At 35.8% G+C, this 23877-nt stretch overlaps 1 protein-coding gene across 2 annotated transcripts; it reads left to right on the top strand.

Annotated features, from left to right (window-relative positions):
* The first annotated feature begins 1438 nt into the window (after positions 1 to 1438).
* Positions 1439 to 23808, top strand: LOC119790460 (macrophage mannose receptor 1-like). Of its 2 annotated transcripts, none has more exons than XM_038295988.1 (31): positions 1439 to 1596; positions 2015 to 2371; positions 2543 to 2713; positions 3045 to 3200; positions 3938 to 4048; positions 5483 to 5620; positions 5747 to 5923; positions 6579 to 6733; positions 7433 to 7546; positions 7695 to 7810; positions 8569 to 8717; positions 8827 to 9026; positions 9262 to 9377; positions 9738 to 9810; positions 9913 to 10066; positions 10855 to 10893; positions 12535 to 12698; positions 12782 to 12843; positions 13775 to 13875; positions 13994 to 14136; positions 17568 to 17673; positions 17771 to 17898; positions 18480 to 18524; positions 18664 to 18766; positions 18862 to 19094; positions 19311 to 19476; positions 21215 to 21379; positions 21483 to 21599; positions 21796 to 21951; positions 23062 to 23091; positions 23180 to 23808. In XM_038295988.1, the coding sequence occupies exons 1-31, from the start codon at positions 1491 to 1493 to the stop codon at positions 23431 to 23433; spliced, it is 4305 nt and encodes a 1434-aa protein (XP_038151916.1). In that variant the 5' UTR covers positions 1439 to 1490; the 3' UTR covers positions 23434 to 23808. The 2 variants fall into 2 exon arrangements, with proteins under 2 accessions (XP_038151916.1, XP_038151915.1); XM_038295987.1 differs by having other exon boundaries at positions 9735 to 9810.
* Positions 23809 to 23877: the final 69 nt, after the last annotated feature.

The raw sequence follows: 23877 nt of genomic DNA, 5'->3' as shown, positions 1-23877 counted from the left end.
CAGCACAGGATATAGTGTTGCTTCACTCAAGATAAGTTGTTTTTATCAGCAACATATAACAGGGATTGGCTCATGAAATCTCAAAGACTATATACTTCTTTACATTTGTTACATGCTGCACAGTTTGCTTTTACATGTAAAAAAGAGAAAGCTTCCATCTATTGCAATCAGTAATCTTCCAAGAGGCAGAGAAGGAAAAAATATATATATTTAACAACAGTTTTTTGTTCAGATTCTCATACCAGGTTGCAAATATTTTTTTGTATTTTTATGCAAGGCTAGAGTTAGCTGACACACCTGCCTCTAACCTAAATAAAGTATTTCTTTACAGCTTCTAACATGTTTGTCTTAGCCTCCCTTTCTTTGCCAGGCTTCACCAGACTGTCTCCTCCTTGTCCTTATGAGGATTATTCCAGTGTCAACTCCTGTATATAGCCTGCTCTCACTTCTAATCACTATCTCGCTCTGGTTTCATGCTTGACTGTTTCTGCCTGTTGCCAGTTTGTTCAGTTTGCCTCCAGTCTGCTCAAAGCCTGCTACCAGCCTCTTATGCACAATCTGTCAGGCTGAAGCCCACTATCCACTTAATCAGCTTGTCACCAACTGATTTTGCACGCATCTGTCTCCTCAAACCTGCTACCATTCTGCCTGCCTGCATCGCTGGTAATATCATAAACATTCAAAATAAACCTTTTTAATTTGTACAGTGTTTCACTGCAAATTAGGTTCTCAACATGCAGCTGGTCAGGAATCAAACCCAGAACCTTTTTGCTGCAAGGCAGCAGATCTACCCACTGCGACACTGAGCAGCCCTTATTAAATATATTTCCAATTTAATGATTGTTCAGAGTTTTATCTGTCAATCATTGATAATGAATACACAGCCATGGTTTGTAGAAACTACATATTACTATTTGCATTGCAATTTCTTCCAGCATTGCATTTCTTATGCCATTTAAAATGTTTTTTTTTCTTCTAAGCACACAAAATTAATCTATTTCCATGTGTTTCTCATGCACACACAGCTGTCTTTTTAGTAGCAGTTGTTAGGAAGTTATTGAGTTGGAGTTGCAATATTTTTTTGTCAAAGTAGTGTAGTAGTGAGTTTTGTCTGATTAGATGATGATTGTCATGTGCCTCTGAAGTCTTAATAATTGATGTTTGTAATAGACACATATGTTATTCCTGCTTGCTTTATGAATAATGCTTACTCTGATAAACTTTTTTCCCCATAATGAATAGGGCCAATTTTGGCCCTTTCTGGAGTGTTACATCCGTGAGAGGAAAATGCATGTTTGTGTATGTGTTTATGTGCATGCTGCCTTAACTTCCTGCTTTTTTTAGCCAGTAGCAGAATGTTGAAATGTGCCAATCTGAAGCATGAGGGTTTCTCAATGAAAAAGGGAAAAAAAAGGAGAACATGCTGGTGGGCTATTAAGATTCCCTCCTTTCAATGTCCTCCCTCATATGTCTTCTGCTTGCAATGCGGGATGATGTCTGCTGCTTTGAGACTTAGAAGAATGTCACCTCACAGGATTGCTCTTGTAACCCTTGTGTTCCTTATGCTGCCATCTCAGGGATCTACATTAACAAATGGTATTGTATAGTGTATTCTTTTTTTGTTAGCTATTTATTTTGTGGTGTTTTGTTGATGACATTTTTTATGCATTGTATAGAGATGTGAAATACTTGGTGCTATTATACTGGTGCTGAATATGAGTAGTCGTGATATTCAGATTTGATTTTAGAATCATGTTTGTATTGTTTTAGTATTCATACATATTAATTTTACAAATTCATAAAAAAGAGCAAGTAAAGTTATTTTTCTGGCCATTTTATCTTTCTATCTTTCTTACTAATGCATGGCATTGTTTTCTACTTGCATAACAGACAGTGCAGCCATCTCCAGAATATTGATGCCTAATATTATTGACCTATATTCTGCAGTGCTTTTAACACTGAATGAAAAAATATTTTAAGTCCTAAAATTAGTTTTGAATGCTTTTCATTGCAGACTCTCCATTTCTTCTGATGAACAAAGCTTCTGGGTTTTGCTTGGTAAAAAGAGGCACCCGCTGCACGGAAGTTCGCTGGACGACTGGTAACCGACTTTTAGTGGTTCTGACCAAAAAGTGCCTCGGAGCTGAAGGTGAAAGTGTGGGGAGCGAGGTTAGCCAGCATGACTGTGATGAAAAGAACACCCTGCAGATGTGGGAGTGCAGGAATGGAACGCTGCTTGCTCTCAAAGACAAGCCATTCTATATTCAGGTCAAACCTGATGAGTCGATTGTTCTGTCCAAAACTGTTGGGCCATACAACCACCTCACCATTACGGGAACATCTAGTGGTGCCTGCACAAGAACACACAGAGGTACAAAGCACTTGTTTTTGTGACTTAGTGGATAAGTGAAATAAAAACACAAAAAACTGAAGTCCTGTATTAAAACAGTTATAAAACATTCAGATATTTTTGTCCAATTTAAAAATTGTCAAAAAGTTTTATCTTGTCTGATTTTAAATAATAAGCTCATTTTCCCTTCAGAGTTGTACACCATTGGAGGGAATGCTTTTGGAAAAATCTGCATGTTTCCCTTCTTATACAAAGACCGGTGGTATGGAGACTGCACAACGTATGACTCCAAAGTGAAGCGCAGTTGGTGTGCAACTGAAACCAAATTTCAAAATGAAAAGTGGGGTTACTGCCCATCTTCTTGTAAGTTTCTCAGCTTTATATGTCTGTAGATTTAGTTAAAGGCTTCTTTATAGTAAATACAATGATTTTCAACAAAGTTTGACAGTGTTCATATATTTAGAATCAGATCTCCATACTGTAAGTTCTGCAGAGGCCTGGGAATAATAATTTGAAATTATTCTGAATGAAAGAAATATTTTAAATATGCAGCCCATCTGCCCCTGAAGTACTGAAAATACACTGCTTTTATAAAGTGACATAAAAAACATATATTGCATATGTTATATAATTTATGTTTTTTCACATGGTTTTAAATCATGAAACCAATTTCTCTATCTCTATGTCTGCACAGCCACAGAGCACTGGAGCAAGAATATTGTTACCGGAGCATATTACCAGGTGAACCAGCAGTCAGCTCTGACTTGGGCACAGGCTGACACCAGTTGCAAACAGCAGGCTGCATCTCTGGTTAGTATAGTTGATCCCATCGAGAAAGCCTTTATCACAGGTAGGTGCAATCTCTTAATACTCTAACCATTATCTTTATGCTTTTATTTATATTGCCTAATAGAAAATCACAACATATAATAATGTCAATGCAATCTCAATGCAAGAGTTTTAAAAATGACATTGATTTATTTATTTTGTTTGCTTTTCAACTGATATTTGACTACATGATGATTACTAAGGACCAGCTCAAAACATGACCAGGCTTAAATGGAAATTAGAATAACTTCATATCTTGTGTTAAACTTTAAACAGCCTATGTCATAATTTATTTTTAGATTTTTTTTGGAAAGCATAGAGCTTACATAAACAGTCTGCTTGTGGTTGCAGAGGACGATTTGTTCCTTACATGGTAAAATAAGATATGTGTCCACAGTTGACCTGATTAAATTAATAGAAAAAAAATTCTGGCAGCAAACTTGACTGACAACAAAAATGAAGACACTGCAGAGGGGTGTGCCTTATTCTAACAATAATTAAGCAACCTGTTTATCGCAGTTATAGGTTAAAAACATCTCAAGGCAGTTTATTGGTTTTGACAATATTTTAGCACCATCAACACTCTAGCATTAAATTCCTTTAAGCACAGGTTTTAGTTAACTGCAGCAAAACATTTTACATGGAAAATACTATTGTGGTGCAGCTTTGTTTTTAACTAATGCAAAAGAGGAACAAAGTCTTCACTATGCTTTCCCTTTTCCCCTTTCCTTTGTTACAAAAACACATGCAAATACTCAGCATTAACAGCAACAGGAAGGAACAAGGTCTGGATCGGGCTGGTTTTGGACTCAGAACATGGCTGGCAGTGGACTGATGGAAAGCCTTTTCGCTATCTAAAGTGGGATAGCGGTAAGTTATGTGATATTTCCTCTCTAAAGTATAACTAAGGTCATTTGTAGGGAGGAAATTAATTGCACCCTAACCTGTTTTAGACAGGTGTCACATTGATATGAGTTTGTGGAAAAATAAACCCTCAGCTGTTAGACAGACACTATATATTAGCTGATTTAGCTTTAAAGGATTCCTAAAAATTAAGGAAATATGTGCATCGATAAAGTTTCCTACTAATATCCTATATTAGCTGATACTGTTGACTACATCAATCCAACCAATCATGTTACTATTGAGTCTGCTTAAAGTCTGCAATGAGATGAATAAAAGTTTTTTATTTTGTGAGAGACTGTCCTTTGAACGTAGACCTAGGAGGTAATATGTTCCTGTGTCCTTGCAAGTTCTATAAATGGTATGAAAATCCATTAGGCTGATTCAGGGGAGAGGGAGATTATTGAGTTTCATTATCTACCAGCTGACTTTAGCAATGAGGTACTGTACAAGTCATTTGTCCAAGAGGACACCAGCAAGAAGACATAATTCTCCTTACATTTATAAAGTCAACATGAAGCCATCAATAGCCCACTGTTGCCACATTTTTATAGTAGAATAGATGCTCTCAGGATGGAGTTCTTTGAAAAGAAAACTTTTTTTTAAGTTGTCATAATGAAATAAATGTGATCACAGTTATGACTGAATTAAAATGTGTTGTATAATTTGAATCTGCTTTTATGATTGCACTGAAGTACTATCTATATATGTATTTTGTATATAAATTGACCCTTTTGTCTTTTAAAGCAGTGTTTCCCAACCTTTTTTGACTTATATTCCCCTTATAGACTTACTCCATTTTTTTAAACTTTGTTTTCATCATTCATGCTTTAATGAGGTGTGGAAAAACAGCTGATCCCAGGCTGTTCTCCACATCCAGTCTGTCTTTCTGTTTGGTTTGGATTTGTGTCAAAGCTGAATGTAGACTCACAATATAAGAAAAATATACTCTTTGGTTGAAAAAGCTTGTTTCATTTTTTAGTTGGGTCCTCACAAAGAAAAACAGAACCCAGCCCTATTTTTTTTATTACCAGAGAAATAAAATATTTTCCATATTTGCCACTAGGGGAATCACAGTTTTAAATTACCTTTTGGTGACATCTGTTGCAAAATGTCACCTTATAGTGTAAATGATATAATTTAGTTAAAGATATTTGTTTTATATAGTAATGATTAACTAAAAACTGGGATTGATCTGAAATTCAGTTAAGTCTATACCTCTTTAAGGATTTATCCTACTTTTCTTTTACTTTAGTAACTGTTTATTATGGGGTATAGAATTAAAGAAGCCTGCTTCAATAAACTCAGCCGCACTTTTTTGAAACCTACAAGTGATTATGGGGTGACATTTTTTCTGCTGATGAAATTGCCCCTTGTGTAAATCAGATCATCTTGTTTCAGGACACCCACTTCCAAATCCGGGACACAACTGTGCGGTTCTTGACACTGCAGGCCAATTCTCTTGGCAAAGTTCATCTTGCACAAAGAAGCTTGGCTACATCTGCTACAAAGGCGGATCGCCACCAGCTCCTCCGCAAAGTATTGAAACTTTTTTCCACACTTTGACTTTTTATACTGGCTTGCTTCCTGTTATTTAACTTTAGAGGACAATTCTAATGTTTGATATAATTCGATTTTCTTATTGTTGTTCTTTTTTTTTACCAGTTGAGGAAGGATTTTGCTCAAACCCTTGGATCCCCTACAATGGACACTGTTTTCACCTTCAGCGTAATAAAATGTCATGGCCTGATGCTCAGAGAGAGTGTCGCAAAGAAGGGGGTGACCTTGTGAATATTCGCAATGTGGAGGATCAAAGCTTTGTCATCTCACAGCTTGGATATGGTAAAAGATATTATGATACCGCTTTCTAGCATTATTGCTCGGTCCCATTTATTAAAGATTATCTCATACACAAATTGCCATATTAGCCAGCCTGTAATAGATTTTCTGGGATATTCTGAAAATTTCTACCAAATGAGCACTGCCCCTTCACACCACAAGTACCTTCATCACGGTTGCAGAGACAAAAGTTGAAGCAAGGAAATAAATGGTTTCTTAAGATAAAAATAAGAACAGCAAAGTCTCCAGCTTGAGTTATAGTTCATAGAGTAAAGAGTTGTGTTATACATATAGATTGATCCACTAAAGGGGGGGTGGAAGTCAAGTGATATGGCCTTCTGACTTTCTCCTTGGATCACTTATAAACCAACACCCAATGTAAGCATTTTATAATTGTTCTCAATTGGAAGTGAATTCTGTGTGTAATTCACTTCAATTAACTCTAGTAGGAAAGAAAATCACGTTTCAATCTAACAGGCAGTTATTTAAAATGGATAAGACATAAGTTATATGCTTCATTCAGACTTGATCTTATTTTAGACACTGAAACTTATGAGGATAAAACATGAGCATATACAAAAGATAATATTGAAACATTTGTTTTTCCCCATTTACTTTGAAATGAATGATTACATGATTTTTATTTTTATTCCCACAGCGTCCAATGATGAGCTTTGGATAGGACTGAATGACAGAACCACTGAAGGGCTGTTTGACTGGAGTGATTACACAACTGTCACCTTCACCAGCTGGGGATTTGGGGAACCAACAGTGTCCATTGAATCAGAAGATTGTGTTCTTATCACAGGAGAGGTGTGGCACATCTGTTTTTGTTCTCTATACACGTACACAAATGTTATTTTTTGTATACCTTTGCATACAATGTTTATAATTAAACCAATCTCTGTAGAATCTATTCATATAACTAATCAATTGGTTAGGAGTGATGCCTTTACATACCCGTGTAATACCTTTATAACTGTATATAGGAAACATTAAGTCTATTTAATCTCTTGAAATATTAAGGCTTTGGCTTAGTTTATCCAGTTGTGAAATCTTATAACTTTTTCTGGCCAGAATAATTTCATTTTATTTCTTGTGACCTCCCTTTTTGCCATCCATACATAACTACTGCATACTGGAATATTTCTTCTGTTATGCAGGTATGTTTGCTGAATAATTAAATCAATTAACTATGGTGCTCAAATATCACTAGTTGAAATTTTTAATGGTTAAAGTGGGATCCTGATAAACAAAAACTATCAGTAGTGTTTGAAACATAGATTATTTTAACATTTTACCATTTTAGACTAATATCCAATAGACATTTTATCACCTAAATGGAGACACCCAAACAAGTTCCTGTTTACTTACATTTTTTTTTTATCTGCTGTTAGATTATGCAAATACAACCAAAAAGAATAAATGATATAAATGAATGTTTCTCAATACCATTCATAATGAAAATACTATAAAATACTTTTTATTATATATGTTTTTGTTTTTTTGCAGAATGGAAACTGGGCAGACCGTTCCTGCGATGAAAAGCATGGGTTTATTTGTATGAAGCAAAGTGCCATTGAAAGAACTGGAAATGAACCAGATTTGGACATTGGCTGCAAAGCTGTTAGTGAATTTTGAATTCTGCTTTCCATATTTTTTTTTCCTTTGTATAAAAATACAATTTACAACAGTTATTTCTTAGCTAAACAGATTTTTTTTTTTCTGGGAATGTAGATCTTTGGTTTTAATAGATGTTCTCTTTATTTGTTAGGGCTGGAGAAGACATGGTTCGTTTTGCTACTTTGTTGGAACTGAAACAAAGAGCTTTGATGAAGCTAATGAACACTGCAAGACTTCTGGCTCTTACTTAGCTGATGTCTCTAATGGGTAAATGTTTAAAGAACCTTTAATTACTAACCTATAGGAATTTCAGCAGCAGACTGCAGGTCAGTAATTCTCAAACATTTTAATATCTGACCCCAGAACTTAAAAGTTCATACTTGCAACCTCTACTATTGGTAGCTGAAACTTAGAGGAATAAAAAGATAAGCTCAATCCCCCCCAAAAATGTTGACACTTTTTAAAATGGTTTTCTGAGAATTCTGAAATTACATTAGTTATTCTTTTCATAGCTTTTACCAACTTTCCGTTTTCTTCAAGGTGTAAAACTTTAACAGATTTTTAAAAAAATTCTAATTTTCTTTACTTGTATGGACTACTGCACATAAAGGATCAAAACGAAGTGCTGGAAAGTTAATTGAACAGGTAGTAGTTTTAAATTTAACAGTAGGAGGAAGAATTAAAAGTTTATACAACTTTAAGGTCAAAGAATAAGTTCATTATCTATATCCGCCTTTTCTTTGTTTGCAAAATGCGGGCTCATGGATGACAGGTGTATAGATGAAAAATGGTGGGAGTTTGTACAAAAGACTGCAGAGAACAGACTGATTTTGCAACATCTCTAGAAAATAGTGTTCAAGTTTTGTTTTTAATTAAACACTAATCTTCAATAATTGATTATAGCTCTTTCTGGATTACTACATAAAGTCATATGACTCACAGCCGGGTCACATTCACCACTTTAGGAACAGCTACTTCAGTCCATGAATAGTTTCGGATTTATTAATTTCTCTAAATGTCTACAGGGTGGATAATGCCTTCCTTGTGAGTCTGGTGGGATTGAGACCAGAGAAACACTTCTGGCTCGGTCTCTCAAATCAGAATAACATTGAAGTGTTCACCTGGACCAATACAGAGTTTGTGAGATTCACACACTGGAATGCTGGAATGCCAGGTATGAATATCTATAAAAATGTAATTATTTTACTTATTCTTGTATGTGTCAAAAAACCAAACAAACACATGCAAACAAAACTATCGCTCTTCTTTTACAAATTACTTAGGTAACAACCAAGGTTGCGTTGCCATTGCTACTGGGTTTTCAGCTGGACTCTGGGATGTACTGCCCTGCACCAATAAGGAGAAATACATCTGCAAACACATGGCAGAGGGGGTGGTGGCAACAGTTCCACCCCCAACCCAAACTCCTCCCCAGTGTCCAGAAGGTTGGAATCGAGTAGGAACAAGAAATGTGTGCGCAAAGGTGAAAACATAGCTTCGTAAATCTCAAGAAAAAGGTTCTACCCTCTAAAAAAGCTAGACTTTTAACCACATAAATATAACAAATCCAAGACCGAGAACATAATGAGTCGACAAAGCTGCTTTATTCATAGATGGTGTATATACTACATCTCACAATATATCTTTCTACAAATGTTGCTATTAAATTGTTTTATATCAAGCATTTTTATTCTAGGTTCTTTTTTCTTGTCCTTAAGTTTTTTACAGGGCCACGATCAGAAGAGAAAACTTGGTTTGAAGCCAGAGATTACTGCAAAGCCATAGGAGGAGATCTGTTGAGCATCCACAGTGCCTCTGAAATGGTGTTATCAAGGTATCCGCTGATTTTTTCTTACTGCTGAACGCTGCTTAGGTATTCACCAAACGTTTGGAGACTTTGTTTTCTGTTAGAACATTCAACTTTTTCACTAAAATATGATTAAATTTAGATTGTGTGAAAATAGGACATTATTAGTTTTATACAAACACTAAATTCTTAAATCTTTTGTAATATGTAAATAACATACTCAAGGTAATTTCTTAATATTGTTTCCCAGAAATATCCAATCTGGAAGTTAAAAATGTATTAATTTGAATGATTTGGTTTATTAAAAGTTTTATCTAATTTGATGAGATAATCAATTTGTATATAATCAAATATGTATAACCAGCTTTAAATGTGTTCCTTTAGTAGAGGGGGTAAAGCTTGGATTGGACTCCATGTTGAAGACCCCAATACTGGTTTTGTATGGACGGACGGGAGTGCGGTTAGTATTTCTTTCTTTTTTTTTTTTTTTACCACCGTGTAGGATATAAAAAAATACATACAGGGTAGAAGTGTGTAATTTTGCTATGTTTTTTCTTCACAGTTAAACTTCCAGCACTGGCAGGAAGGAGAACCGAACAATTTTAACAATGATGAATCATGTACCGAGTTTGTGTTACACAACTGGGACGAGAACGGCTCCTGGAATGATCTGAACTGTGAAAGTTACAATGACTGGTTGTGTCAGATTCGAGCAGGTAAAAACAAAAAAATCAACAACATGTATAGTTTGTTTAAAAATACATTATTTCATATGACACTGTAAGCTCTTAGTCATTCAGGTCATGGAAACCACAAAACATGCTTAAATTGGAAGGAAATTTGGTCTTTTGTCTGGTGCCAGATGACAGAATTAACAAAGACTCCTGGATACAGTAGATGTGATAACGTCTTCAGAAAGGAACTGAGTGAAAGTCTGGCTGCCCTAAAATTTTGGCCTGTTTAATGATTGATTTCATGTTTAAATTTCTCTGCAATCTTGTTTTTTTCTTTCTTTAGAAACAGACATATAACGACAGTAAAGGTTATTGATGAAGATTCAATGAGGTTTTAGAAACTGTTACTGTGCGCAACTGTTTATATGTACAACAGTAGTGCACTGGATTTTGCAGATCTAGATCAAATGTCTCCTCCATATGTGGAATTTGCTTCTTGTTTATAAGAGAGAAGCAGCTTATTTATGTCCAAACATTTTTTGAAATTATAGACCTGCTTTAAAATACAGAGAAAGATGTAATTTATGTTTCATTTTATCATTTTGAATATTTGTAATTTTAATGTCACCTGCAATGTTTTTGCCATGATGTAATTATTTGTTTATTTAGTAAACCTCTATGCTGCTCCTGAAAAGAAAAACAATGATGATGACTTGATAGATCAACGTACAAATTTAAAACGAAGGCAGTGGTTCATTTCTGTCATTTTTTCTATGTGTTAAAAAAAAAAGGAAAAAGGAAAAATCAAAAAATGCTTTGTTCATTTACAGGAGTAGTTCCAAAGCCGCCTCCCAACAATACAGCAGAAGGTAAGATTTGATAGATTTTCAACTTCAAAATAAAGTGCTGAATACTTGAATCACATTTAGATAAAAAGTGAACTCATTTTAAACACCATGGGTTGAGTTTATTTATTTTTTCATCACTTTTTTTTTTACAATGCAGACAACAATCAAATGCCAACAATATTTGGTTAGAAACCACCAAAAAAGTTTTAAACGTGGCCTTGTATCAAACTGTAGTTAGAGTTGAACTAAATGTAAATTAAGAAAATATTTTAAGAAGCGTCCGAGTTAAAGCCTCTTCAGTCGAGATGGATGCTTTAATGTGTTTTTCTTCTTTTGCAAAAACATGTATTTTTCCAAGGTATTAAACAAAAACAGCACAAGTTGTTTCAAAGAGTACGAAGTAAGAATGATATTAAGCTTCAAAGCAACTTTTAGTTATGACTCTTCGAAATAAAACACTTCATGCTTGGTTCTACATCCTTTTCACTTTACCTTTTTATAGTTATGTTTAATCATGTTATTTACACTAAAAACACATATCTGTAAATAAGTCCCAACAGTATCTGGATCAGTATATTTTTATTAACCCAATGGTTTTCAAAGATTGTCCTGAGACTGTCCTGCATTCTTTAGATGCGACTCTGCTCCAGCCCACCTGCATCAAATGATTGCACTCTTTTCTCATCAGCCACCATGGGCTGTAGGGGGCTTCCAATCACCTAATTATTTGAATAAGGTGTGTGGAGGCAGGCAAAATACCTAAAATATGCAGGAAAAAAGGCCCTGAGAACAAGTTTAAAAACCCCACCTTTAACCATTTTCATCATCGCACACTGCCCTGCAGATTTTGCATGGTTCAACGCACCTGATTTAGATGAATAATTTAGAAGTTCAGCAGAGTCTGTTAATCAGCCATCAATGGTAAAGCTTTGGAAAAAATCTGCAACTTGCAGGGAAGTGTGCTTTGAGAATCAGGATTAAAAAACACTGATTTAGATAACTTGCAACTGTTTTATCTATTTGACAGAAAAAAACTGACTAGTTAGTGTACAACACTTCAAGCTTGTGCACATAATGACAGGAATGTGAATGGTCTGTCAGATTTTTTTATTTGTAGAAGTAAAAATTGCCTTAACACGTAAAAAAATTATGTATAAACAAAAAAAATTATGTTGTTTCTTTGCTGAAACAGTTCTTTTTCATAATCTTAAGTGGTGTAAATGCAATGAGGGTAGAGCGGCCGAACTGAGTTTGATTATCATAAATTATTAGCCAACCTGATAACTGGCGTTAGCGGGAACTGCCAAGCAGCCGTGATTGTGTGTTTTTCCATACATCCATGCAAGTGCCTTTGTTTGGTAGATTGACTAAATATTTTTGTGATTCTTTATTCCATAATTTTAATATGTGATGCTTATTCAACCAAAATAAACAATACCAGAAGAGAGAAAATAACTAAATAAGCAGTTCAAAATTGTTACAAAGATCTGTATAACCCTGAGAAAATGTTTCCTAATACTTTGCCACTATATAAAAGGAACAATTAATAAAAAAAACTTTCCAAAAATACAAGATTATTAGCTTGATGCATACTAACACAAATATGTGAACAACCAAACATAAATCTCCTTTCTTTTGTCACATCTTTTCAAATATTTGCAGAAATTAACACCACTGCAGATGGTTGGATTCAGTGGAAATGGAAACAATATTTTCTGAACAGAATGTCTAAATCTATGGAAGAGGCTCGTGCTTTTTGCAGGGAGAGACACGGTGACTTAGTATCATTTACCAGTAAAGAGGAGAATATTTTCTTATGGAAACAGGTAGGTATAGTCAGTTTAGCACAAAACTTAAATTGTGCTCAAGGCCTGTTCATTGACATTGTTTGCTATTTTTTCTTCTACAGATATCAAGAAGCTATGGCTCATGGTATATAGGTTTATCAGTGGATCTTGATGGGTCATTTTGGTAAGTGTTGAAAAATGAAGTTATAATTTAAGAATAGAAAGATAATACACAATGGCTGCAGAGGGACTCAGGGCTACTAAGCTTCTTAAAAACTATAAGCTGTTCATTAATACTTAGATTACCAGCTAAACAAAGAAATTGCAAAATTTCTTAAATAAAAAAAAGTGTATCTTTCTTAATAAAGATTCTGACCATATTCAAAAACATATAATTTCTTAAAACCTAGCTTTTGTATCTACTCTTTATCAAAACAATATAAAAACATATAAAGTTTTTTATTCCAAAGTTTTGTTACTGACATAGACGTGTATCATCTTAAAGCAAATGTTGTTGTTTTTTTCGTTTGTTATCTTTGTTTGATAAAATTGGTAATATTTTACAGTGAATGGTTCATTAAAGCATAAAAGAGAAGCACAAAACGGTACTTCTGCACCTTTGAAACCACTCCAGTCTCAAAAGTGTCAGTCTGTTATTCAAACTCCTTGCGTAAGCGTGGCCTAGTTGTTAGAGCTGGGTGCCTGCAGTAAGGGAAAATGGAACCACTAAAAGTAAACTTCCTTTTAAAATGTATTTCATCTTGTCCGATGTGTTACACATCTTCTGTTTTACAGTAAGTGTTTCAAATAGGATGGTGATTGCTGTGTGGTGTCACCTGTTTTTTCTTTATTTAAAATGGGCTCATATGTAAGCATTGATCTTACATCTGATATAATGTTTGTTTAAAAGTTTTAAGGATTGGTATTGTTGCAAGTCTTTTAGGATCCATTTTACAATTTAATCTAATTCAAGATTTTAAAAAGGGGATGTGGAACTAAACAAAAAATAAATAAAATACACATAATGTAACAGCGGAGTCCTCTTGAATATTGAGCCCAAAAAAACACAACATGAAAACAAAGACTATAGCATTTAAAATGGTCTTTTATTCCAGGTGGATGGATGGTACCCCTGTGTCATATCAAAGATGGGAAGAGGATCAGCCTAATTCTAATGCCTTTGATGAGAACTGTGTTACTATGGGTTATCATATGGGTGAGTGAGAATGTAAAAAAAAATGATCAAAGTATCAAAGAATTAAAATATCTAACAAAGATTAATCTGGTGCTCCTAATTGTAGATACTTATCGGTAAGTCTTTGCTGTTTTCACAGGATACTGGCGCACTACTAACTGTGGAAGAGAATCTCAATTTATCTGTAAAAGATCCAACTCGCCACCGGTAAACAGCACAGCAGCCCCAACTATGCCTCCCAAGGGCGGATGCCAACCTTCATGGACAAAATTTGGCACAAAGGTAAACAAAAAATATAGCAATGAGATTGTGAAGCTATATAGTAGAGGAAATATTTAAGGATGGGTCGATGAATGGATGAATGGATGGATGGATGGATGGATGGATGGATGGATGGATGGATGGATGGGTTGATGGATGGATGGATGGATGAACAAACTTTTGAGTGCAAAAAAAGTCATGGAAGCTCAGGTGTTCAGTTCCCTAATACATTTTCTGTATTCAGCCACAATCCATCTTTAGTTTTCCAGTTCAAGGATCTAAGTTCTATGGAAGCTGGTCCCACCAACAGTCATTGTTGTACAGCCTAGTCTTTGTTAGCCTGACGTAGTCCTACTCAATTCTAGTCAGAATATGAGTCTGATACTGCTCCATAGAGCTGTGATTATGGGGCGTGTTTTGAATGAACCAGGGAAAAAAATGCCTCTGCACTCAATTGGATAGACCCAGTGGCGGCTGGTGAAAAATATTTTTGGTGGGGCTGATATAGCCTAGTGTATGTCTCCAACTAACCCGGAATAAGAATTTAAATAAACAATTGGACAATACATACAATTTAACAGTAATGATTTAATTTACTATATAATAACAGTAACAGTGATGATTTGGGTCACTGTGACGGGGTTCTTTGGCCTCCAAGAATCCAGTCTCAGTCGGGTTACCGGTGTTGGTGATTTATTGAGCTCAAAAACTCAAAACAGGGTGCAAAAGAAACCAAACATATACAAGATACTCTGGGCCTCAGCCTCCCTCCAGTTACCAGCAATGTAACAAAGAAACAGAAAACAAAAATTGCCGCTTTTCTTCCCACAGCCCTCATTAAATAGTTTAAGCCCCTCACCTCAGGCTCTCTTATTTCTGATTTCTTCTCATTAATCAGTTTTGTCCATATATTACCTCCACAAACAATTGATGTACAAAAACAAATAATTTTTACAACTTAATTCTTTTACACAGATTCGTTGACTTATTCAATTACACCAAACTGGGTTTGAACCCAGCAAAGACGCAGCCAGACTGAAGATGACAAGTCCCCGCATAAACACGTACACACCCACACCCCCCACATACCCACACACACACACACACACACACACACACACACACACACACACACACACACACACACACACACACACACACACACACACACACACACACACACACACGGCTAACCCCACTGAAATATTAAGTGTGCACCCTCAATACGCCAGCAGGTAACCAGGAACAGCTTGTGTGTTTTAAGTTCATGGAGCTACTGATCTCAGCGCGAGTGTATTGGTCCTCACAAACACAGTATAACAGGAATGTGTGTGTGGCGCGCAAAGTTAGAGAGGTTGTTTTAAGCGACGAGGTGGATTCGTCACATTCACAATAACCATGAAATGAAATGTTCATATCATACAACAGGGATGTTCTTCTGGCAAACGGGTAGATAAATAAGGATCTCACCGAATTTGGTGGAAGCTGCATCTCGCTCGTTACATTCGCCATCTTCCCTCTAATTGTCTGCACCTGCGCTTGGGTTCAGAAGAGAAGCCTGTAAAAGCGCAGTATTTTCAGCGCCCCAATACCATAAAGTTCCGAGACGCTGATTGGCCATTAAATTCACCTAGCAATAGTACATGATTGACAGATTCTCTGCAAATGTGGGTCAGTCTGATCACAGCCCCCAGAACAGAGACGGTAGGAGTCTGTCTGTGGAAATCCACAAATTAATGACAGTAGATAGGGAAATGTAGTTTATATAATTTGTTTTGCTTATAGTTACACAGTCTAGAGAGTAAAACAGACATTTATGAGTTAATTTCTAAAAATATATTTTACGTTTCTCTCTTCTTATCAGGGAGGGCGGTGCCCCAGCGCCCCCTATGGGCCGGCCGCCACTGGATAGACCTACAACCAATAAGAGCAACGGAGTGCGTGACGTATGTTAAAGGAATAGTACACCCAAAACATGATTAGCCTTCATTTTCTACTCACCCACATGCTGAACAACACTCTGGAGTACTTTTTTGATATCTCAAATGCATCTGGAGATCTGGGAGGCTTCTTGCTGTCTGCTGACATTCAAATAATGGAGGTCTATGGTGCCCGAGACAGAAAGGTCCATAAATGTCCACAAAAAACGTGTCAATATTCCTCCATACTGCTCTTCCAATGTATTCCAAGTGTCCTGAGTGGGTAGCATCCAGAATTTACTCGAAACTAAGTCATTTAGAATGTTTTTAGAGCATAAACAGTAGTGTATAGGATTTCCTGAAAGCGCGCACCTGCGCGTTCACGACGCTACGGAAGCCGGCAGACCAAACCAGATGAAAGTGCGCATTCAGGGTCTGCTCTGCCAATAATGCAAGCGTAGAAGAAGAAATGTGCTGTTTACCTGTGCAAAGAAAGAAACAACAAAAGAAAAATGTCTGAGGACTTCAGTGTTGAGGAAGAGCATGAGTTCTTTGCCAAGCTGAATGCGCACTTTCATCTGGCTTGGTCTGCCGCGGTTTCCGTAGCGTCGTGAACGCGCTTTCAGGAAATCCTATACACTACTGTTTATGCTCTAAAAACATTCTAAATAACTTCGTTTCGAGTAAATTCTGGATGCTACCCACTCAGGACACTTGGAATACATTGGACGAGCAGTATGGAGGAATATTGACACGTTTTTTGTGGACTTTTATGGACCTTTCTGCCTCGGGCGCTGGGCACCTCCATTATTTGAATGTCAGCAGACAGCAAGAAGCCTCCCAGATCTCCAGATGCATTTGAGATATCAAAAAAGTACTCCAGAGTGTTGTTCAGCATGGGGGTGAGTAGAAAATGAAGGCTAATCATGTTTTGGGTGTACTATTCCTTTAAGCGACGCATAGTTGTTGTCAACAAAAATCAAAGCGTGCAGTTTCACGCCTAGAATAAGAAGATGATCCTTGATCGCGTTTCTCTGTTCCTCTTTTAAAATGTATTTGCTGTCGATATCTTCTAGAACAGACCTAATAGCAGAATCTACTCACCTCAACTCTCCAGCGGCAGCCATTGTTGTTGTCACCCAAGCGCGCTTTGGTCACGTGCTTGATTACATTACTGTTGATCATCTGTCCATCATCGTATAAAGCCCGCCCTGACAATTTGATTGGCCCGCCAGATATTGCGCTAGCATACTCGCGCTACTGTTGAGCAATGCCAGACCGAACTTCCCGACCTCAAACGTTGTGGGCGGGACTAAGTTTGGAATGGCACCCAGGCTAAGTCTTTGTACCCACAATAGATAACTGTCCTAAGCTCACTGTTTCTACCTGCATGCCTAATTCTAGGGGTTTGTGTTCTGTGTTGTCCAAGTACTGGAATAAATGTCTTTTGTTAAGACTTTTTTTTGCATGTTTTTCAAAAAAGGTCTTTTTTTTTTTTTTTTTTATATTTCTAACATATTTTGTTGCCAACAGTGTTATAAGATTACGTACGAACGCCAGATGACATGGGAAGAGGCAAGAACTCAGTGCATCAGTATAGGAGCCAATTTAGTGTCCATTCCAACGAGACAAGTGCAAGGTCTGCTCACATATTATCATTAATTACAAGAATAAATGAATACATTTTGGAACAAAAAAAAAATATACTTTTGCTGTTTCTCACTTTAATTTTACAGCATTTTTGATCACTAGAATGCTCACCGCAACAAATACAGGTCTATGGATAGGTTTAAACAGTCTAAAACAAGAGGGATTTTTCTGGACTGATGGCAAAACACGGAAGTACACCAACTGGGGTTATGGTGTGAGTATTTCCTCAGTTATACTACTCTGAAGTGGTTAATAGCAGTGTTAGAAGTTGTCTTTTAGACTGATGTCTTAGATAAAAACCCGTATCTATACGGGACCACTCATGTCTTTGGTTTGGTATAGTATGCTTTTTTTTTTAAACCTTTCCAATTGAACTACAAACAAATATATGATGGAAAAATGCCTGTAGAACTCTGTGGTTGTAAAGAAATACAATTGTTTCCTTTTAGCACTAGAGAAAAGCACTTTAACTGGGTTTAAAGTCAGTTAAAGTCTAAGACCACCCACACTCCAAAAACTGATTTTGACAACTAAGACAGCTATTTGCAGATTAACTCCCTAAAAGAGCCACTGGCCGGTTCTCAATTTGCATGAACATAGACTTAGACTTAGACAGATTTTATTTGTCATGTTATTTGTATCTGTACATTAGTTTAGATTGTGTTTTTGCTGATTAGATTGTGTTTTTGCTGAACTCTTGTGACATACGATAGGTCAACTGCTATGAATTTTTATGTAAAGAAATAAAGTTTAAGATGAGATAATTATGATAAGCAATTTGCCTTTGCCCTTTAGAAATTTCAACGACGTCCTGGATCATTTTATCAAAGATGGGATGAGGTAAAAAAACAAAAAAATACATATATACAAAAAAGGGTTGCATCTGATATGTTTATTTTTCTGAAAGAAAAAAATGCAATAACTATGAGTTTGAAGATGACTGTACATTTTAACTCTTTTAACTTTTTATCAATATTAGGAGGAGTGTGTGTTAATGTCCACCAATTCAGCGACCGGGATCGGCAAATGGCTGATAAAGTCCTGCAATGACACAAATGGATTCATATGTGCCAAAAATATTAGTAAGTTCCAGCTTTTTGCTGGTTTAGAAATATTTTAGGTTTAATTCAGCATGTAAGATAAACAAATAAAATATATTTTATTTTATGTCCAACAGACCCAGGTTTTCCAGGTAACACAGATCCAATTGATCCTCTCATCTATCAACACCTGGGAAATGATAGCATTAAGGCTGTGACTCAAAATCTGACCTGGTACAACGCCAAGAAACAGTGCGAAAGTGAAAAGGCCAGTTTGGCCAGCCTACGAAACGAGTGGACAAATGCCTATGTTGAACTACTGGCTTTGACCCTCAAAGCTCCTCTGTGGATTGGACTAAACAAAAATGAGGTAGAGAATTGCAGAACCCAGAAATTTCTAATCTCCAACAGGCTATTTGCAGGGGAAAATCTATCATAAAATCAAATTTATTTATATATTTTTACCTAAGCTGTTAGGTTATTCCTGAATATATTTGAATGGAATATCTTATGGCTTATTACATTTGCTTCATACTGACACGCTTCAATCTGATCATTCTTATATGATATGTGTCTCTGATTCCAGACTCAAGGTTATTTCCGGTACATTGATGGCTGGCACCTGAGCTCCAGCAACTGGGCCGAAAATGAACCAAGCAGGGATAAACCATGTGTGTATGTAGATGTTGATGGAAAATGGCGAACAGCTTTCTGCAACCAGACTTTGAATAGTGTCTGCATGCAGTCTACAGGTATGACTGAAGCAGCATTTGGAGCACAATGATACATACAGCACCTGTGGGGCGTTAACACTTAATACACTGAACATCACTCCTTCATTTTCAAGTTTTTTTTTGTTGTTGTTTTTTTTAGCTTGAGACTTACAATATAGCTTGGCTGAACTTGGCAGGAAACCGGAGGCCATTTGGCTGCCTTTCAGCTTGAAGGGGAACTTTTAAACAACTACTAATGTGCCAACCTGTCTCACGCTTTTTTCTGGCCTCAAGAACATTCCTGACAATTTGCATCTTCAGTATAACACCACTAGGATAAGAGCTTGAACCCTAATCATAAGTTTCTAGCATCCCTACTTTGCCACTTCTCCTGAATATATAGAATGCCCAAATTCTTCTGAATGATATCAGCCAACGCTGTAGTTTTCATATCATAGTCCCAGGATTTAAAGTCCCTAAACCCAGTCCTAGACTCTGTTCTCTCTCTGGAAAAGAAACGCATCATCCTCCTCTTATTCCCTAATGACAAAAAATCGCCCAATTTCAACCAGTACCCTATTGGTCAACAGCATCTGTGTTTGGTACTCAATCTAAGAGTGACTCAGAAGTAAGTGCTCAAGAGGACCATTAATGTGGTGAAAAACATAATTGGCCGTCCTTTCCCAACACATTAAAAACCTCACAGTTCCCTTTGTGTGAAAAAAGCCCATATAATCACAAAGGACGCTTCACTCCTGGGTCGCATGGCTGTCATGCAAACTTTACAGAAAATGTAAAGCAAGGACAAGCACATTCAAACATTTCTATCCAACAGCAATAGATAAAATCAATGTAACCTGAATGCAAAATTGGAAATTGTAAATGGAGTAGAGTAAAGGGGTCAGTATAAACTGTATGCATGTTTTTGTTTAGTTTTGTTTGTTGCTACTTGCTTTTTTAACTACCTTTATTTTCCATTTTTGGCTAATATATTTTTATACACTGACCAGATTGTTTTTTATTCCATTCATGTCTATAGCTGTAAGAACATTCTATTTTATTATTCTATTCTATCATGTTACTTGAAAGTAAAAAATGTCAATCCTTTTTTTATTTTAGTTTAAAAACTCGAATGTAAAACTTTTACAACTTTAGGTTAATTTTTTCCTCGTATTAAACTCCAAATGGCGAAATTCCTGCAGCTGATCAGTGTTTCAGAACAAATTTAATTGTTAATGTTAATGACCAAAATGTATAGATATGCTTTAAATCAGCTGTGAAATATATTTTAATATTGTAGTTTACATTCTTCACTTTTATTGCAAGTGAATGTCTGCTGTTGTTCAGATGCTCATCCAGGAAAACTAATCCTGCAAAATCAATGACTCAATGCAATAGGCTGGGATTCTAAGAAAAAAACTTTAACAAATCTGTCTCTATGATTTGATTGCATTTGTTCTGTAAAGTGCCTTGAAATGTTGTAAGTTGGTGCTAAATAAATAAACTAAACTGAATTAAATTATTTATCAACCAGCTTTGAGGTACAGCACTGAGCAATAATTATGAATTGTAAGAGGGCACCTAAGTATTTTGCTTACACTGGTGTAATACGTTGTTTTTTGTTTCATACACATATTTATCAACAAAAATCTCTCATGGCGTAATAGTATGGCTGGCTTCAGAACAGAAAATAGTAGAAATCCATCTGGATGTAAACTAAGGATATTTTTGCAAATGTTATTTTTATATTCATCAGCCTACATTATTTCTTTTCCAGATGTTCCACCTACAGAGTCCTCTGTATTTCCTGGAAGCTGCCCTGAAGATACCAATGTGGAGTACCAGAATAGTTACACTTGGCTGCCATATAAAGGCAATTGCTATTTGTTTGTGACAGATGAAATTGAATGGGCAGATGCAGCTAGCAGCTGTGTAAGACATGGTAAGACACTAAACTTCATTTAGAATTGTCTATTTGCACATTATAGATTGGGAAAATTTTTGCCAGTAAAGGTTGTTTTAACCAGAATATTTTTGATGGTAAGGTGGAGTTCTGACAAGTATTGATGATCCTTCAGAGCAACAATTTCTCCAAAGCAACATAGAAGTATTCCAAGACAGCCACAACTCATTCTGGGTGGGTTTGTTTAAAACACACAAAGGTAAGATAAGTTCTTTATGCCTTTCAAATATAAGGGAAACTAATTTGGCAAACATTTTTCTAGAGTTTTAAAAATATATGATGCATTGGAACACATTCAACATATATAATTCTCTTCTTGATTTAAACAGTTTTTGTGGTTATCAATGGAAATGTAAAATTATAATTCACCAAATGTTTTACTTTTTTACAACTAGGGTCATGGGCATGGTTAGATAAAACAGTCTTTGACTATAGTAACTGGGATGAAGATGAGCCTGATTCTGATTTTGGAGCTATCAGAACTACAAATGGGAAATGGAATTCAGGCCGCAGATGGCATGATAGATCATATATTTGTAAAACACCTAAAGGTAAGTTGCTTTATGATCTTAAAAAAAAAAAAAAAAAAAAAAAAACATAACGAAGGATTTTGGGTAATAGTTTTTTTTTTTTTTTAAGACAAAGGAAAATGTAATTCAATAAAAAGAAACTTTTTACACAGACTATTTAAGACATTAACATAAAATGTAAATCAAAAAAACTTCATATGTTATAGAACTGCAGCAATTTTTAGATAGCTTTACAATCACTTTTACCTTTACATTGCTTTAAAATAAAATAGTCATGCATCCTGTTTGGGCTTTCCTTTCCTGAATCTCTTTGGAGGGAAAGTAGCAGATTTTTAACTTAAAAAAATGTGCATGCCAGAATTAAATAACTAAATAAAGGTTCAGGGGTCTTAGGTACAGAGCTTACATGTGGGAAAAAAAAAAAAAAGGCCTGAAACCTTCATATGCCTAGCTTACTAAACTAGCCCCACCCACCAGCGGCCAAAATCATTCTTGCCTGCAAGTGGTCTAGCCTTGATCAATGCCCTAGGCCCTACAACTGGTGGGCCAATCACAACGCAGAGATATGTTTGAACATTGCTTTTTAAAATATCTGCTAAACAAGGTCCAGTATCAAAGAGGCTGACTCATGCGCCATAAAATCTATTTCTATTTCTTTTTTTTTTTTTTTTTTGTCTTTTCTTTCTATGGATGGTATTAACTATGAAATAATGTATAATAGCTGGCTCATTCATGAGGTGCTTTGTAAGACCCCTTGTGGTTGAATGTGGGCATGTCGTGTGCAGAATTTGAGGTCGAGCCTTGTATACAAACAATAAGTTACAGCTAGATGATATAGCAAAAACTTATATCATGATATCTTTCTTACATTTAGTCGATACAATATACTTTTGATACCAATATAAACAATATAAAAGCCTTAGAAAAACAAACATGAAAGCCCAGTTGTTACTAAACGCAGTGTATTTGCGACTTCCTTTGAGAGTTAACAGATTTCTAATAAAAACTAAAGAGACTGTACATTCCAGTAACACAATTTTGAATTACCTAATTTATATGATACTCTATATAGGAGAAATTTTTTTGAAGAGCTTCATTATTTAACGTTGTTCTTTTCTTTTTTTTGTACAGTTATACTCAATGACTTACCATCGAAATCAAGTAAGTTAAACTATTATTTCTCCATAAGTGGAGTTGAAGACTTCAGCATTCAGTAAAAAATTATCTCTGTCTACTTTTTAATGTGCAGAACAAGAAGGAGGTGACAATCTACGCAGCCGTGTTCACACAAGTTTGGTGGTTGTGATGCTCATTGCCATCTTCTCCACACTGATGGTTGTTGCCTTCATGGTCTACAAGAGATCTCCTCGCTCCTTCCCCACCTTTGACAATCCACTGTACTTCAATGGCGATAAATCTCCGCCTGACGTGGTTGACACTAATAAACTGATTGAGAATGCAGAACTTCCCTCAGAAAAGCTGGAGCCCATTTTAACTCTGTGATTTAGGAATTTGAAAAATGAACATCTTGCAATCTAGTTTAAAATGAATTTTACTGTATACACACACAACTATGCTTATATACTGTGTTTTCACTGCATATATCCAGTAATTTAACATTTACCGTACTTGTTATTTCTCTTCCCATGGTTGAATGTATATAATGGCTAAATCCAAGGCTCATTTAATAGATGCTGTTTATTGCTATTACTGTGTTAATGTACGAATAAAGTCACTAGATGTCACTGTTAAGAAAAAGATACTAAAGCTTTTCACTATTCTACCATTTATTTTTTATAATGTTTAAACGTTGTAGTATATCATCTTGTCATCAGAAAATATAAAATTTTCTGTCTCATTTTGTTGACATACCGAAAACAGATGCAGTACTATTGTGTAATAGATTTAAGACAGATATCTTAAAGTCACAATATTTAAAGCGTGTTA

This window comes from Cyprinodon tularosa, unplaced genomic scaffold (assembly GCF_016077235.1).
Source record: "Cyprinodon tularosa strain WSP-4 unplaced genomic scaffold, ASM1607723v1 ctg364, whole genome shotgun sequence".
NCBI classification, from domain to species: domain Eukaryota; kingdom Metazoa; phylum Chordata; class Actinopteri; order Cyprinodontiformes; family Cyprinodontidae; genus Cyprinodon; species Cyprinodon tularosa.
The sequence above is the reverse complement of the archived record's forward strand: the minus strand, read 5'-3'. Positions and strand labels throughout refer to the sequence as shown.